Raw genomic sequence first — 18721 nt, forward strand, 5'->3', positions numbered from 1 at the left:
GTGCTAGCTTCATGGCTGTAGGGAATGTCTGCTATATTTTATTTTTCCTCCAAGTGAGTCACACCATTGTACATTTCAATTTGCAAGAGGCTTAAAGAGCCAAGAAGTGGTGTATATTACAACATGATAACTTCCCATCTGGTCAATGACAGACAAGTTTTATTTCAACTCAGATATTCTAAAAATGGCATTTATTTCTGAAGTAATTTAAAATATTACCCTTCATAAATCTAACTGACCAAACTTGTCCCTTTTCTTATAGTTTGAAGGCAATGAATGACCTTATTAGATATGATAACCTGGCATGCAAGGGAGAAACAAAATGAAACTGGACAATATATTTGAACTGAATTAGTGAAGTGTTGAGTTTACTCTCATCCACAGCACTAGTTCTAGTGAGAATATAGTAATTGTTTTAATTTAAACTTTAATTACTAATGACTAATTAGTTCTTAACAGGCATTAGGGTTTTTATATATATAACTAATCTTGAACATACAGAAATTAAGATACTACTATTGAGAATGCAAAGCCCTGATGTTGAAAGTTTGAATGCAATATGTGTTTTAAATATGAAAAAGTTATTTTGGCTGCAAGTTCTATTAAGATTTAAATGTGTGGGCTTATATGGAAAAATACAATTTTTGAGCCAGTGCTACATTATCAATGATTATATATAATGTACCAGATAAAATCACAAAAGCTGTACGTAAGTTTTCGTGGCGCGTACATTGCTTATCAACTCATAGGCATTTGCTTTACTGTTAAAATCACAAAGGCTGAAGTGTATAAAATCCTCCTTTACTAAAATGGCTTTTACAGTATTAACTGTGAATTTTTGACATAATAGTGGGATGTAAAGGTCTTGCTGGGAAATGGGGTTATGGAAGCTTGTTTTCCTTAGGATAGTTCAAGGTTGCCCTGCAAGATATGTGGCATACTGCTTTTCTGGTATGGAAGCAAGCGTGCATGTGAAGGACTAAACTAGAGGAGTACATCAGCTGACATCTTCCTTTCCAGGCTTTGTAGGTTTCTATTAGATACATTGTCTACATAGTGACCTTGACTGAACAGCAAAGTTTTTGTGCAATCTTCTCTGGGTTTTTTTGGTGTGTGCACATGAGCGGGGTTGGGTAGTGGCACACTTGGCCGAGTCAGATGGCCATAGAAGTGTGCAACTTAATTCTTAATTAAGAAATTCCCCTCAGTTAGAACAGCTGCATGAACGCATTTTAGTTCTGACCCGATAGTTGTGTGTAAATGGCACATAAAGTGTATGAGCAGAGGCATATAAATCCTTCTCCAGTCTGACGGGAAAATGTAGCTCCTGATGAAGAAGGCTTTAACTGATGCCGAAGGTGATGGGTGTGTACTGGCAGATAGTGTTTATGCCTGCATAGTTAACGCATCAGTGCATATGTAGTTTTTACACTGGTGCATGTAGAATTTATGTGCATAAAAGTTTACATATGTGGTGCATAAACTTTCAGTGTTAGCAGCTATTTTTGTATAAACTTGTAGCCAAAGTGAATAAATACATTGGGTAAACATCAGTTGAAAGTCAATGTCAAAACCTTCAAAATAATGAAAAATTAAGCTTTCAAGGAAAAAGAATTACCCACAACTCTGTTTTGAAAACTCCTTTTTAAAAATGTTTCTAGAAGAAAATAGTAAGTACAATGGGTGGTAAACACCTTACAGGATGAGATCTTTTTTTTTTAATTTTATTTAATTGCTCCAATGTGAGTTCAACAGTTGGTGTTGGCTCATTGGCTGAGTTCAGAGGAAGCCCTGGAATATTTTTGTTTGGAAACCTAAACTTTGGCAGAACATGGAAGCTGCAAAAAGAAAACAAACTGCAGTCTCCTTAAAAGCTAATGACTTTGCTTTCTCACTTCTCCCTGCTGGCAAAACAGTTACCTAGTCTAACATTTCAGAGGGATTTTTCAGGACACGTAAGAATTGGTCAGCCTCATGTGGAATTTTGCAGCCCTTTTGAACATTCTCTCTGTTTTTCAATTAAGATCTTCATATACATCATCAAGGACACTTCAGAGCTGTTACTAAACAATTAATGTAATAGTGAACTAAACAATTAATAGCCTTAAATTTATTGAAGCACAAAAAAAATTCCTTTTTGCCTGGTAGAGCAAGGCAAACATGGTTCCATGAAAGAGAGAAGTGAGATTGCTTTGTATCAGTTATAACTTTGGCAGACTACCAAATGTTAATTTGCTTTTAGCTAGTTGAGATTAAATGTAATTCCTTCCCAGAGCTGCCTTAAAGTAAGCAAGCATGAAAGCATTCTCAGAGTAATCTGGGAGGAATTGACATTTAAGGGAGTTAGCATTACATTTGCACTTTAAGGATATTAATTTCATAGATAAATTAACTACATTATTCTGTCTTTATCTTACATTTTGAAAGGACTCCATCAGCCAGAGAAATGGCAGCCCAGGGTCAGCTGAAACTGCTTCTATCCCAGCCATACTGTAATTTGAACTTGCTTTTGGAAACATTGCTACATCATGATTGTCTCTTAGTGAAAATTTTACTGAGAAGTTCAGGTAAGCATTTATAGAGTCAACCCTTACGGGAATATCAGCAGGAAACAGAAATGCATTTTTAACTACTTAAATACTGAAGGAAGGCTGTCAACCGTTTTTGGGGGTATTGGTGGCTGTTCAGTTATCAGTAGGACACTTCTTGAATGAAAGCAAAAACTCATCGCTTTCATAAGTGTGGATTAGTAGTCTGGAGGATCACTTCCAAAATTATGTTTCAGCAGTGGAAATCTTACAGATTTTGTTTAAGTTATTTTATGTTTGTCACCGTAGGCATTCTAGAAGTACATTTATATGCTTCCTCATGTTAGTACTCTTATTAATGCCGTTGTGAAAGTAAAACAAATAAAAGAATGGTTCTACAAGGTTTTCTTTTCAATCTGCTAATACTGTCTTTGAAGCAACAAACTTTATCACATCTTTCCTTTTAATAGCTTTTGGATCAAATGAGCAGATTGGTGAAAACCTAATGGTATAATCACCTGTTTGACATAATTTTGCAGTAATAGTGAATGAGTGTCTCTGTTTCTGCTGTTCTTTTGCAAAAGAGTTCTCGCTGCTTATCAAAAAAAAAAATTAAGTCCACATATTATTAGATAGAACATAATTTAATTCTGTCATTTTAAAGGGGTCTAACCTTTGCCAGGGGTACAACATTTCTTCCACTTATGTTGTGCATCTTACTGAGAGCTGCACTGCATCCACTTGCCTATTCAAATACCTGTCATCTGTTTCAAAGACTGACAAATGTTTGATCAGGGTCATATTCTTACCCTAGTGTTATCCAATATTAAATTTTACTAGCTGCTTAAATTATCACAGGTATTAAGTGACAGAACGTATTAATCTATTGACTGACCAGCCTCCTGAGCTTCAGGGAAATACGTGCAGCTTTGATTTAGAAAATGTGCTGTTTACACAGACTTTATTAATGTAATTACAATATTGGTGTGAATAAACTTTCAGATTAGATAAAATTGAAACCTGTCATGATCTGTATCTTCTAAATTAATTTCAAGAGGGTTAATTATCTAATGATTAAATGATCATATTCTTTATTCCTTCTATACAGCAGCTTTCTGATGCTATGTAAGATAAAAATTTTTTATTATGTGAGCTGTTATGTATTAGTACACGGAAAGTTGGACTAATAAGCCATACCTTAGTACTAGCAATGACAGTTTTGGATTCTTCTGTTCAGTAGGATAAAAGGCTTACAGAAGTATGTCCTCAGCAACAGTAAAATTTTGCAATGTGTAGTATTATGCATGAAAACAGATAAAAAGCCAAGTTTACCATGGTTCTTTAAGTGATTTGCCCTGGTGATAGCAAAACTCCCTGGTATTTAACTAGATGTTAAGAATTCTTTGGACAGGAAAAGTCTTCTTTCATTTTACTTTACACCCAATCTTTCCTTTTGCCTTGAAAAAACAGGCAAAAAAGCAAACATTCTATATAAAGAGGTGCTTATATGTAGATATTTTTAGGCAATGATAACATTTTTTTGTATTATAGCAATACTTTGGGATACTTGCAGTAGACATCACACAAACACTTTTAATTTATTTGCACTCCCATTGTTCTCATATGCTTGTGCCATGGTGAGGGTCAGAAATAATGTATATTCCCCGTCATAGCAGGGAGTACTGTTGGGCTTGGCAAAGTTGTCTCAGTAGAAAGAGTGTTTTGAGGGAATGCATGTATGCATGATTTAGGGTTGCTAAATATTACACGAAGGTTATCCTATTTGTTGAAGGTATTGAAACTCCATGTGTTTACCTATAAGCTATATGGACAGGGAGGTGACAAGATTTGGACTTCTGTCATTTTTGGTGGAATATGATATGTGAAATGTACATAAAAAGTAAAATACTTTTCAAATATGAAGTTATCACATCAAAAATACTAAAGGCAATAAATCAGGATACCCCAAACTGAACCACTTACTTGTTGCCGCTGGGTAAAAGGCAACTTTGAAAAAAATATTTGAAAAATGGGATTTGCATATTGGACTTCTATAACTTAAACTACAAGTCTAAATAACCTAAGTGTATTGAATTACAGTTAGTTACAGTGTAATAGAATCCCAGAGTTGTTTTCTACAGGCCAACATTCAGAAAATTTCTTCTAAAGCATATTATTGGGTGAGCGAGGGTCTAGGGCCTTTGCTATGCCTTTGCAGAGAGAAACAATGAAGGTAGCTAGTACTGTTAATTTTCTGACAAAACAAACTGTTTTGCAGTTTTCTTGGTGGAATGTTTTTACCAGAATTGTTTTGTCACCCATTAATACGAAATAGAAATGGATTATTTTGACAAACAACAAATAGTAGAGAAATAAAGAAAGTGGTACTTGCGTAATATGAGTTGAGTGCAGCAGATGCCGATATGAAAACGGGAAGGGTGAAAGTGAACTTTGAGAAATTCTGCTAGACTTGCTCTGAATGCACAGCATCCCAGCAGAACAGTCTGTGACTTCTTATTTGAGAGTCTTTGTTTCAGGAACCAGGAGTTATTCTTTGTATAATAAAGGAAAAAGCAGTAGCTTTATTGAGTTACACTGGCCCAGCACAGGATTAATACTAAAGGGAACCTCATGAGTCAACAGACACCTCGCCATCTACTAGTCGCTGATAAGAAAGAGGTCACTGAGAAATCATCAACAAGGCACGTCCGAGGGCTTCAGTTAGTCCTTGGGCCTCACCATTGCCTTTGTTTTAGACGTGGTAGCACCAAGTTAAAAAGGTACAATAAAAAAAGCAATGTATTCCTTTTAAAAAAAACCTTACTAATTACAATGAATACATGAGACTCCAATTGTTACAGAGATTTAATTTCATTTTCTACACAACTTTAAAGTGAATATTGGCATATGGAGACAAACTGGAAGAAGACTGATTTCATAGCAGAACAAGGCCATTGGCAGTTTCACCTAGTGTTTTTGGCTTGCGCAATCATATTTCAGAGACTAATGGAAAAGGATATTGTGTAGCCTGTGTGGTTAAACATAGATGATATCCCAGTCCCCACTAAAACGTTGGAATAAGAACTGATAGTAACATTTGCCGATATTCAGTGATAAGTTTAAGGCTGCAAATCTCAAATTGGACCCAAAGAAATGTGAATTGCTTCAAAAAGAGATAATTTACCTTGCATGCATAAGCAGGGTGAGGAAGGGAGGATTTCCACTGAGAAAATAAAACTGTGTGGTGCAGTAGCAGCAGCTCCCTAGACGCTAATAGATATGAAGAGTTTTCTAAGACTGTGCTTTTATAAACTGATTTCTGGCAAGAGAAGTTACTTGAAAATATATTTGTAGAATGAAAGGATTTTTTTTCCCCCACTCTAGTTCTTTGCCCCTTGTGAAGCACCTCATTAACAGCCACAATGAATAGTGGGGCATTTTAAGGTAAATTTTAAGCGCTAATTAAATTTTAATTACATTTATTTAAATTAATTAAATTTTAGGCCTTTAAAGGTAAATAGCACTGATTTTTGGCAAGTTACCCTAAAAGAACAGTGAAAGGTGGTGACTTTACCAACTGATTTCACTTAGGAATCAGACTGAACTTTGAGAGACAGTAGTGAGTTATTACAAATCAAAATGTACATTCTTGAAATAAATTACCATTTCCATTAAAATCCTGGCATCGGCTAAATCTGCATAACAATTTAAAAATTTTATTTCAAGTGCTTGAGGGTCATTATTTTTATACTACCTCGTAGTAACTCCTTGAGATTTAATAATCCTGAGACAGTCTACCAGGCAACTGGAAGAACTAGCAACTGTGCTAGTCCCATGGTTCAACCACACACAGTTTTGGGGAAATAGTCTTGCAGGTTTTTTGACAAAACTTGAGGGCTGATCTGCAACACTGTCGTCATTAGGAGAGCACAGGCGAGTCTCTTAGAGGAATTTATATGCTTGTGCGGAAATAGCTCTCTGGATCATCCAGGATAAGGCTTGTGAGTGTAGACTCCAGAACACCTGAAAGTTTTGCTTCTTCACGATAGCAAACTGTATCGTGGTATCCTGACAACAAAAGATTAGGTAATTATTTTAAAAGTGGCATCTCCTCAAAATATCCATCTGACCAGTAAACTTACTGCATACTGTACATGCATAACCAATGTGGTAAAATGGTAGAAGGGTTTACTGGCATGATGTACTTCTAGCTGGAAGATCAGTAGAAAAGGGACCTTAATCACATATCCTATTCCTTTTGATCACTTTCCAGTGATAAGCTAAAGAAAACAGTAAATGGATTTTATGGAGTTTCTGAAATATTGAATTTGAATTTCCATTTGGACTGTAGTAGAGCTCTGCTGAGAATCATGTACCTTCTCTTGACAAAGTGCGAAAATCGTCTCTGACTGTGATACGTGGTCATATGGATAGCCTTTCAAAGACCTAGTCATTTCTGGTAGGAACTTCTTGCTACAATAGAGCTCAACTGAATAAATTTTAAAAGGGTAACCTGTTCAGTATCGATCCCAATACATGGAGTAATACAAAGGAGGTAATGTGGCCATAGGACTAAATTCAGATTTGGGCTATCACAATGCCACAATTTCAGCATATTATCCCATAAAATCAGTGCTGGAGATTTTCTGATAGTAATGATTTTTTCTAGTTGATATGGGTGAGATAGATTTCACAGAAGCCATTAACTCAGAGATTCATTAATGGAAGCTTCTTCTCAGATAGTTGAAAATAAAATGTTTAGGGAGAAAAAAATTCTAAAGGGAGTTGAATGGTAGTAAAATTCTATGAGACTGGTGACTTAAAAGTATATAGATTGGTAACGTATAAGTATAGAGGCACAGAAGTAGTTTGCTGATATATTAATAATTTATGGACATGTGATACAAAAATTGTTAAAGTCTTTTTTTCTTATGTTGAGCTTTTTAGTTGTCACAAATTTAGGATTCATTGGATTCACAGGTAGCAGCTAATACAAGGGATATTATTACTTGAGTCTTATGAAATTGAACTGGATAGGGTTAAAATCTGCTTTTCATTCAGGACAGAAGTAATATGATCTAAAATTTCTTTTTGAAATTAAACCTGAAATAATAGACTTTCTGCCAAAATGAAGTCATATTCAAAGTTGCCATAGATTCTAGCTGTCAAGACTGACTGGAGAATGATTGCATTGGAGAGGAGAATAGAAAAAAAAGCCAGTGACAGAAGCAACACTGAGAATATAGTGCAAAGAAGCAAGTAGGGCAGAGTGCCTGTTGAAAGATTCAGTTCTATAAACAAATAAAACCTTTTTGCATTCTTTATATCCTCATCAGCTGCTGTGATTTAAACAATGAAGCAAGCAAAGTTTTATGCTCTTTGCAAATAAAAGAACAGTATCAGAGATAACTTACTCCATCTTTAGTTTCTCTTACTGAATGAACCAGCATGTATAAAGTTGAATTTTGACTACCACTTTTGGTCAAGAAAGACAGCATAACTGTTTATGGCTTGTCTGTCTTGTAAGGATTCACTAGGGAAGAAGTCTACAGTTCACAACAGAAGATTTTCTAAAATTAGTAAGATTCATTTCATGGCTAAACCAGTAGCAGATAAGAACTGGATGAGTGTGATAATGTCAGCAAGTTACTGGGAGGTATTTCTATCAATAGGAAATAAATAAGAAGAAATTACACTTATAAGTCTTCCTCTCTGAAGATATGTTTTTAAAATACATAGTGCTACCCCAGGAGGTTAAGTGCATTACTTTGTCATAGGAAGAATGATTCATTGTGGCTGGTTAGGGCATAGCTAGATACATAATATTCTTATAAACATATTTGTTAATAATATTAATATTTTATATATCTTTTGGCATCCTCTGTGCATATGGAACATTATACTATATGGAAATAACAAATAGCAGATTTTCTTCAACAGGTACCTAAGATAAGTGTGTATAGGCATATTAATGTATGGATTCAAGTCCTGCTAAAATGAAAAAGAAGCATCTCCTTTGAGCTATCTATAGGAGCTTTAGATTCCCTTCACAGGTTAGTTTTGTTATACAAGTGCAGTGACTGGAAAAAAGAGAAATATACAGAGGGAAGCGTCAGTGGGCAATAAATATGATGCCTATCATATAAATACTGTTCTTATGTGATGATTAACAAGAAGGCTGCATTGGAGCTCAAACTAAGATGAATATTTAATGTTATGACAGGTGAGCTAATAAATGTTAAAGAAAAATTCTAAAACAAGGGAAATCTACATATCTTTCTGTAGACTCTTAATTCATAATATTTAACCAGCTCTACTGATCAACTAGCTAAACCTTTCAACCAACTGACATTACCCTTCAAGGTCCCTTCCAACCCAAACTGTTCTATGATCCATGTGAGTTTATCAGTCAGAAAACTCATTTCAACCTGAGCTTTCAAGGGTCAGATTTTGTTACAACAAGGGCAACATTCAGTTCAGGGTAAATAAGAAAAAGCTGATGAAAGCTTACGTATCTTGTTATGTTTAGCCTCAGAATGGTTTCCCAGTGGATTCCTGAAGATCTTTGCTTAAAAGCACAAGAGTTGTGTTATATACTAGTTATAAGAAGATATATGTATAACCCCTTGCAGAATTCTTTTATACTTCTTTCCATTTACCTAGATTTATTAGTAGCACTAAGTTTATTAGAAAAGTTACGAAGTTATGACTCAAACTATCCATGTGGCATGATCATAAAGAAAATTTAGGCTTAATTAATTAAATAAGTCATAAGCCGCTTTAAACAAAGCTATTTCCCATCATGTTCTGCCAAGACAGTTTACATAGTATTTAAAATCTCAGCAAACCTTCTCCCTAGAATTTGGTTAAATTAGTTTGAAAAAAATACTTAGAGTAATATAGTCAAAGTTCAAGTCAAATTTTCACCTCACAATTTGAATACCTCCAGGTTTTCCTTTTTGAACTGCTTTTTCTGCTTTCTTGGTTCTTTCTTTGTCATATTCATATTAGACATCATGTCACTGTTGTGAGTCAATTAGTGGAATCCATTTGATTCTTCGTTCAGTAGCATCTGGCATTGGAAGGTGTCTCAGCAAAATATGCCAGCTCACTCAACTCATGGGAAAAAAAGCTGACTAAAAAAATTCTTATTGCTGATCTGTCTCCTGCCTTAGGGAAAAAACCCACAATTTGTTGGTTATGAAATCATTGGTCTTGTTTTTCAGCTTTCTACATCCTATGGGCTGTTTCTGTTAAGGTTGCACGCTAACTAGACTGAATGGTTTACAACAATGTGTGAACTAGATTGTAGGAATTCAGAGGAGAGTAAAATGAGATTTTTGAATTTTACAACATTCCCAAGTCATTCAGAGCTGGGTGGAAAGCATCAGTTTTCCACTGGGGTAGATTTTGAAGACTGTTTGAACCACTAGAAAAATACAGCCTAGAAATGTAGTCTCTCCCATCTTTCTCCTGCACAGGTTGCTAAAGGTAAGGGCAGCCAAACTGGCATAAAACAATGATATCCTCAAGTTATCCTGATTCTGTTGAAATCAGTTTTATAGAAACTTTTGGTTTTGCAAACCAGAAATTTAAATTAAAAGGGTTTCATTGATTCTGGCTCTGGTCATTTGTTATGAGTGTTAACAACAAAAGCATATTCCACAGATATGTGGGACATTGGCACAAGTTAAAGCCATTGAGTTGCATTGGTTCAAAGAGGTTTAAACGCATCATCTTTCAGCTGGGTTGATTACAATGATTATCAAAACCATTTAGAAATACATGTTATGTAAGCTGGTATTGCTTGACTATGAAAAACGGTAGTTGTCTTTAAAAACCTAGGTATCTGTATCTTAGCAGGGCTGAAATTTTGTTCTGTGGAACTGATTTTTTCTGTGTTCCATTTTATGCTGAAAAACAAAGCCAACCCATTTTGGGAAGTATGCAGCTGCTACTTTATTTATTTTGTGTAACTAAATAGAGTTCTGTTATTTCACATGGCTAATATATGGGTAAGAGAAGTTAAGCAGTAATAACTTTTTGATTGTGATTTGACAGAAGTAGTACAATTTACTTCCAAGTAATATTTAGTAAATAATCAAATTCTAATTATATACTGAGGCATTTTTAATTAAAAAAGCATATTCCATAGTTTGTAAACATGCTTCAGTCTTTTTTTTTAATGGCTACATATAATTCAGGAAGACAGTCAAATGTCATTATGCAGAGGAAGATCAGATTTCAGTAAGTAGTATTATTGTTTAAAATATTATTCAGATACAGTTTGCAGTGTGTTTTGATTAATACCATCTATTTCTGTGAACTTGAATTACTTGCAAATTATTGTAACCATGTTTTTGTTTATTTTGAAGGAAATAAAGTATTGAATCATGATGAACAAAGTTCTCTCTTAGAACAGACAAATAACAAAGAGCCTACTCTGATTGAAACAATCTTCACAGTATTGTCTTACTGCACTTTATCACCCAAATCTCTTGGCATTGCTTTTGAGACCTACATGGAAAAAGAGCAGTTGTGGAATTGTTTATACAATATGACAGGTATTTAACTTATTAATAAGTATTTAAAATCTGATGTTAAACCTTGTCAGTTTTCAGACCTGTAGCACGTAATATTTTTACCGTAACCAATTAAATGAAATGACGGTAGTTTACTCCAAAATTATAGTATAATTGAAGTGTTTTGAACAATTGGGTCATAGTAGGAGTGGAGAAAATTTTGAAGAAAGCAGAGGTTACAGTGAGGTGTGGTCAACCAGAAGTCTGATTTCCTTAAGAGTCTGTCTTACCAGCAGGCTGGCAGCAGATAGTTTGTGTAGCTCTCTGCCATTACAGGTTCTTTGTCTCTGTGCATTTAATTGCTCCAGACCTTTGCCATGATTTAAAAGTAAGAAACAATTAAAGGAGCATGGGAAAAGAAAAGGAAAGACTCCTATTGAGGGAGACATGGTCTGGTGGGCATCTGCTGTCAACAGGGAGGCAGGCTCCTGATTTTCCATGGAGACAGGGAGCTGCCCTCGCAGTTAGGGCAGCTGACACTGCCCCCAAGGAAAAGCAGTGTTCAACCAGAAGAGAGGTGAGGTTTAGAAGGGTAATCTCGCAAATGATAGCTGAAATGCAGGAAATCTCAAAAGAAAAGAAAGGAAGAAAATGAGAGAATGTAAGACGGGAAATGGTATTACGAATATCACAAAATAGAAAACAATGCTGGTAAAAGTGCTTAGGTATTCCTCAGAGAAAAATGGGATTGCAAAAAGTAGAAGTCTAAGGTATAAAAGGAAGAAAAATATAGAAATCTTGCATGGAAGCTTCCAGAAAGACCATGTGGAGAAGAGTAAAACTCGGATCAGCAAAAAGTACAGACAAGCAAAAGGACTGAACATGGCAAATGTTGTCTCTGGTACGTCCTGCAGCACTCTGCTGCTCCATGGCAATGGAGAAACTGCAATTCTCTGTGGTGTTAAAAATGTGGAGAAGATTGATACTTGTTGTAATGTCAATAACTGTATTTAGGAAGGCCTATTTTCAACGTGCAATCTCTGATAACATGCTATGTCTTCGTTGATGGCTATTATTTGTATGCATTTTTGTTTCCAAAATATCTTTGCTGTTCTCTAGTATTTCTGTGTATCTCTAGTACAGTTTGGGTACCTAATAAACACAACTTCCTTAATGCTATCAGGACAAGGAAGTAGAAAAACCCAGGTATATCCGTTTGCCTCATTGATGTCTAACAAGTAATTAAATGTAGTCCATATAAAAAGGAAGACATCAGTCAGCTTATATGAAATCTTAGAAATATATTGATGGAGAAATGAGGATGAATGAAATAAATTAGATGGTATTTTTCATCAGTACTGTGATAAGTTGGTACAAGATGCTACACTTTATACTTGCTATATATTTGCTTTATACTCTTTCTTTAATTTGTAACAGACCAATAAGTCTAAGTTATTATGAATCATAATGTTTTGCTTCTCTTTCCATGAGAATTCCGGAACACTTCTTTCTGAAACAGATTTACACAAATGACTACACTTACTGAATATTTAATAATTCTTCCTTCTGAAGTTTCCAGTTGTGGTGAGTCGGAGCCAGAGGTTATCAGATGCTTGAAGTTGACTTTGATTAATTCAGTCAAGGGTATAGTGAAGCAGATAATTTCTTTGATGCATTCATGGGAGGCAACAGAAAACTATGGAACATACCAGCACAAGCAAATAGTTCCTGAAAGTTTACTGAAAACAGTTCCGAAGGAATGGAATTACACTCCTCGGGAAATGAAGAGAAAAGAATCTGGGAAATGTGGGTGAAATTTATACTAGTTTATAAATTTGTCATAAAAGCTTATGAGTACATATCAAAATTGAATAGTTACAGTTCATGAGCATTGCGGTTTGGCAATGAGCAAAACAATTTCCAAACGTGCTGCACTTTTTTTAAAATACTTAGCCTTGCATACACAAACAAAGCTTTCTAAGATAATCAGTATTGTAGTGCTGATAATAATAGCACTGAGAATATTTTTAGCATCTGGTAGTAGTAGGGTGGGATTCAAGACAGAGTAAAGTGTAATGGCTATGCTCTTGTCTTAATGGCTGCAACTAATTCTTTTCTTAGTTATCGTATTTTCAGCCAGGACTGTTTAAATTTAAATATACAGTGTTGTCTGAAATGGTAACAACTTATTCCTCCCAACTTTACAACAGCAATTTATGTTTGAATATCACTGAGGCTGGTATGGAATTTGCTACTGCTTGCTTGTTGAAACAGTTACTGAAGAAAGAGAAATAATATATGTAGTAGGAGATTTTTTGAAGGTGCTTGGATGTAAAGATAATTTCTGGTATATACTTTCATAGCCTACAGTGCCTAAAGTCTCCGTCATTTCAAAAGGCTAACTTTTGGAAACATTTCACTATAAATTTATGGCCACCAAAATATTACCTGATTATTTTCAATACAGTAGTGTGTTCTGACATAAAGTTTTGTCTCTGTCGATTGTGGGCAAGTCAGGCCATCAGTCCATTCTTTCTTTCCATATATCTTCCCTTCAGCATGTTGAGGCACATTTATGCAGCACTGCGCTTACTGCACTCTCACTGCGATCTCACTGCCATCTAGGACTTGTATGGCTATTTTAGGCTAATACTAAAACTGAACTGATATGCAAGCTGAGAGGTAAGGTTCAGACTTAGTGACAAATTAAATTGGCTATGTGACACCTAGAACAGATCTGGCTTTTTATGTTATTTTTTTTAAACAAATGGAGAATAGAGGTGCAATGAGTCAGGGGTTTTCTTGGTTTGTTTAGGTTTTGTTTTGGTGGTTTTTTAAATCTTGACTTGACTGTGTATTGTGGATCACCTTTTGGTATATTTTTTAAATTTAATGAGCAGCGTATTTCCTGTAGTTACTTCTGTAGGTGCTTTTAATATCTGGAATGTGTAAAATGAAGTGCTATATAGTGTGCATGCTTATATGAAAGTTGATAAACTGAAGCTTTGTAGGTGTGGACAAAGAAAGGGTTTGATAGAAAACTAAAGATTGTGAATGTATGTAATATCACGAGACACTTAGTGCAATGCTCTGCTTGTGAAGTCGAAAAAAAATTACACTATGATTTTGAAGACAACTTTTTTACCATTCAAAATACCTGGATGTTGTCTTTTTCATTTATTCTGTAATAACTGTGCACAGCAGGACTAATTGTTAAGACAGTCACAGTCTGAATTCTAAATTTTCAAGGCCCTCTGTTTTTAATTCATGTTATTGTTTAGATTTTGTGGGATTTGTGTGGAGGAAGCACAATAGAAGTCAAGCTGCATGTGTTGAGTACTTAGGCTTTTTACCCATTTTCAGTACAAAAGAAAGTTAGAAATTATCATAGAACATTCAGAAGCATGCTGTGATAGAACTAGAATGTTAATGTTAATCATATCTTCTTTTCTTTCTTTTTTTTAAGGCTTCACAAGGCTTGCAGCTCAGGCAGTATCTATTGTAATCAGCAAGTTACCTACAGTGATTGCATGTTTGCCTCCCCCAATTAAGTACTTCTTTTTTCTGGCTGAGAGAAAAATGTCAAGAAACTTTGCTGAATTGAAGAAAGCTGGTCTGCTTGTCTGGAACTTGATTGTAATTATATGTCGGATATTTGAGGATGGAAATACTGCAGAACTTTTAACAGGTGCAACACTTGACAGATGGAGCAAAGAAAAACTCAGTTTAGTTCGTGTGTGCTTGGAAAGTATTATGGGAAAACAGAAAAGTGGTCCTAAGCAAGTGACCCAGAAGGTTATACAAAGCATTGAACAGCAAAAACCAAACTGGATTGAAAGCCAGTTGCTGAAGGCAAGAAAATTGAGCACAGACTGGTAAGAACGTAGTGTTTTTCAAATGCTGTTCTTTGTTCTTTATTTTACTGGATTATTGGCATGTTTATGGCTATTGTTCAATTTTTTTTTAAAAAAAGGTAGATGAACAGTGATCCTGTATGAAATGGATTAGTTCTTAATGTTGATGGCTCTATAGCGTGTTTTTGTAACTTAATTGCCTTGTTTCATTGGAACAGTGTATTCATAGTACTCAGAGATTTCATATTTTTGTGATGATCTGAAAACATGGACAATTTATCCACATGTGTATCTTTCAGAATGTGAACAGGTACTCTGAGTAGAAGGCACCACAATATATTTATCAATTAATTTTGCTGTGGTGATTAAATGAAGAGGAACTATGAAAAGCTTTCAGTCATCTGTGATTAAAAAGTGAGCATACTTCATTTTAAAGCATAACAAACCCTGAGGGCAAGTAGGATATATCAAAACAGGACAAGGAGAGCACCCTGCTGTGCCTTTCTGAGGAAATATCAACCTTCCCTGCAGATTTGACATTAAGGTCGGAATGTTTTAAATCCTTATAATGATTTTTCAAGGACCTGTGTACACATCAATGTGTTCCTAGTCCAGTCTGTTTTAGTGTTGAAGTCGTGTACTGTTCTGTAAAAATACTATTCATCAGTTTTCCAATATCAGATTTATTGGAGTTACGTGACTTACTGAATTGAATTGTTGACTGCTGAAACTAAGATTGCTCTTTTTTTTAATGAATAGTCTTGAAGGTTGCAGTCATTGCTATCCTGACAGTAATTGTACATATAAACAAAGGATATAGTGATTGTGGGTCGAAATCACTGATATCGGTGAACAGACTTTCAGGCAGTGCATTAAGGTAGGAGTCAGTTAACGTGAGTAGCACTAAGCAGTAATAGTGTCACAGGAATGCTCATTGACATTGACCTTTCTAATCTTTACATTTCTATTTAATACTAATTTACAAGCTCTAATCCAATGATGAAAAGATTGAAGCCAGATGAGAGTGACTGAGTGATAGAATAAAAAACTCCTAATGATAATATGTAAATTGATACTTAACAGAATGGTTCCATAATGCAGTTTCTAATGTCACTGAGAGACTAAGTATTTCTTAAAAAAATGCAAGTGCAGGGTAAGACAATGTTGTGGATAACCTCTAAAAATGAAAACATTAGTATTTGCACCTCTTCTGAAGCTGAGAATTTTAAATTTATATAAACCTATCTTCTTTTCTCTCATACCATAGAAATGGTGTATTATCCATCAAGTATCAGACTGTGGGAAATCAATGTGGGGAAATGTTTTCTGTATGTGTACAGTGTCAACCAAAGTGAGAACTAGTTTGTGACTAGAACTCCTGATTTTAAAGTTAGGAAACTGAAGAATGCAGTACCTGCTCTCAAAGTGAGTAGTTAACGTGATGCAGTTGTGAAACTAAGTCCCCTGACTTCAGTGGGATTTCTGCAGTGGAAGTGTAGCATAAATGTTATTTTTCCATTTTATATTCAAATGTCATGAGTCGATTTCCGGGGAAAAACAACCTACTTAGTAAATACCTGAGATATGCAATGTAGAGATAAAGTATTATTATAAATGCAAATTATAAAACTAATATGTTAAAGCCGAAATTCAAGTATCAGTTAAACTAAGTAGCGATCACATAATCGCTAAACTAAAAGCAGATTTTTCAAGAGGAGATGTGATGTTTACGTGATTTGTTTGAAATAGGAGTAATTATATTTGAAAATCTAAGTTGGTGTAAAATTATGTTCTGTATAACCCCTTCATAATTAAAGGATTTTGTGGGCAACTGTATGCACATGCATTTATATCTATATTTATAAGTGTTTATAGGGTTTTAATAGATACAGTGTGTGGAAGAAAATAAAAACCATAAACTTCAAAAATTTATTTGGGATTCACCTACACACTTGTGGAAACATCATTGAAGTGTACTGGATTTTTATAAGCAAAAGTCGTGTTTGATTTTGTGTTATGTTATTGTTACAAGGACTGCCAGCTACATAACAAGTCTAAATATTATGTAGGTTCTTCCATTGTGGCATACAAATCTAACTTAGTTTTTAGGAAAATTTAAAAAAAAAAAAATCTTCTGTGAAAGATTCAGAAAGTGGCAGTTGTACACATTGCCTGCTTTGTGTACTGCCTGAAAGCATTACTATTCATTAAAATAACCTTCACTTTATGGTAGCACCAGAGCTGTAAACAGTCACGTTAGATTCTGAAGAACATGCATCTTGAGAAGAAAAGAAATGTCTGTCTTTGCAAAGTAATTTGTCGAGTTGAAGATTATTGTTTTTCATCATGGTGACCCTGACTTGGCTGGCTGGGTGCATACACAGATTAAGATGAATGCAGTTATTCCTTGGCTGAGGTCTGCCTCTTTCAGGGCACATTCTTCCTAATGACATGATTGATAGGCAGTCCCAAATCCAGAGAGGAACTCATTAATCATCGCACTGACTGAATCCAATCATCTGCTTCACCTGCACAGTGACGGACAGGAAAGGATACAATCTGGGCACTGACACCGATATGCTCCTTTGTCAGAGGTCCTCAACTTTTTCAATGTCAGTCGCTAAGAAGTTTGACAAGAAATTCAGGTTGTATCTATGTGTGTCATCAAAGGATCAGCCTAAGTGTGCTTTAATTTTAAAGATCAATTCTTTGAAGCTTTTCTGTAAAATACACCATAATAACAGAGTATCACTTACTTCCATTCTGCTAAGAAGAAAATTATAGTTTAGATTTTGAAACCATTTGCTCTGTAGGACGTTCTGAAGCTGCATGTGGAAGCAGTATCAGCTTTAATGTCCAGCAGCTGCGTAGCATTTAACTGAGCCTGCAGGTCAAACAGCAATTTCCAGTAGAACTACCTTTGTAATCATGGCACACTTCCAACAGTAAGCTGCAACTTACAGCTGACTCTACCAGAGTATGTTTGGGTGTTTTGGTTTTACTTCTAAAAAACTGAAAATACTGCTTTTTTTAAAAAAAAAAAAAAAAAATCAGAATGCTTCTTTCATATATTTTGTATAAATCCAGTAATGCCTGTAGAAGGGATAATAATACATTCTACTGGTCTTTCAAGTTCTTGACACATCTGTGTCAAGGTGTCAACATATATCTGTGTTGCAGCTCTAATATTTGAGGAAAATAATTCGTTTTAGTACTTTTTTTCTTAATACTTGCAGTACTAAGCAAGTACAGAGCTGGTAACTTATGTTTGTGTGCAGAGAGAGCAATTTAACAGCCGTCAGAGCTTTGAATGCACATTTTGAAGCCATTTGGGCCTGTAACCTTCACATTTTTTTGTGGCAGCTTGATACAAATACTTTTAAGAACAACAGCAAGGAACAGTACAGGGCAAAAAGTGCAACAAGTGGCAAATAGGTACCTTTGAAGTGTTTACTACCATAGCAGTGGGAAGAAAAAGACTTCAATTTAAAATTTCTAACCTATACTTAGAGTAATGGCTACCTTTCTGACATGTTAATTAGTCTTTAATATGTGCAGCGACAGGCAAAGAAAAATGTACAAAAGATCGAATGCCATTTCTAGCAGCAAAGATACTTCTCTAGTGGATAAGAAAATAAAAAAAATATTTGCTGTTTGTGTGTTCTTGGGGTAAAGAATGATTTATGTTTTCATCTTTCAGATTAAAATAAAATTGGTATCATAAAAATATGTTATTTAGCTTTTATTTTGTATTTGTAGGAAGGCTTATGGGATGTCTACACAGCAACATTTTTTTTGTGCAAGACAAACCTTTAGC

The 18721-nt window shown here is 35.0% G+C and overlaps 1 protein-coding gene across 1 annotated transcript in view; it reads left to right on the forward strand.

Moving 5' to 3' along the window:
• Positions 1-18721, forward strand: part of LOC104351899 (uncharacterized protein KIAA0825) — a 157445-nt gene that overhangs the window by 18571 nt on the left and 120153 nt on the right. Inside the window, exons 2-5 of the mRNA XM_086480033.1 lie at positions 2428-2567; positions 10913-11092; positions 12623-12856; positions 14517-14925. Of these exons, the coding sequence (XP_086336159.1) occupies positions 2428-2567; positions 10913-11092; positions 12623-12856; positions 14517-14925 (963 nt within the window). The remainder of the gene's footprint in view (positions 1-2427; positions 2568-10912; positions 11093-12622; positions 12857-14516; positions 14926-18721) is intronic.

The sequence above is a fragment of the Leptosomus discolor genome, chromosome Z (assembly GCF_034619465.1).
Source record: "Leptosomus discolor isolate bLepDis1 chromosome Z, bLepDis1.hap2, whole genome shotgun sequence".
Classification (NCBI taxonomy): domain Eukaryota; kingdom Metazoa; phylum Chordata; class Aves; order Leptosomiformes; family Leptosomidae; genus Leptosomus; species Leptosomus discolor.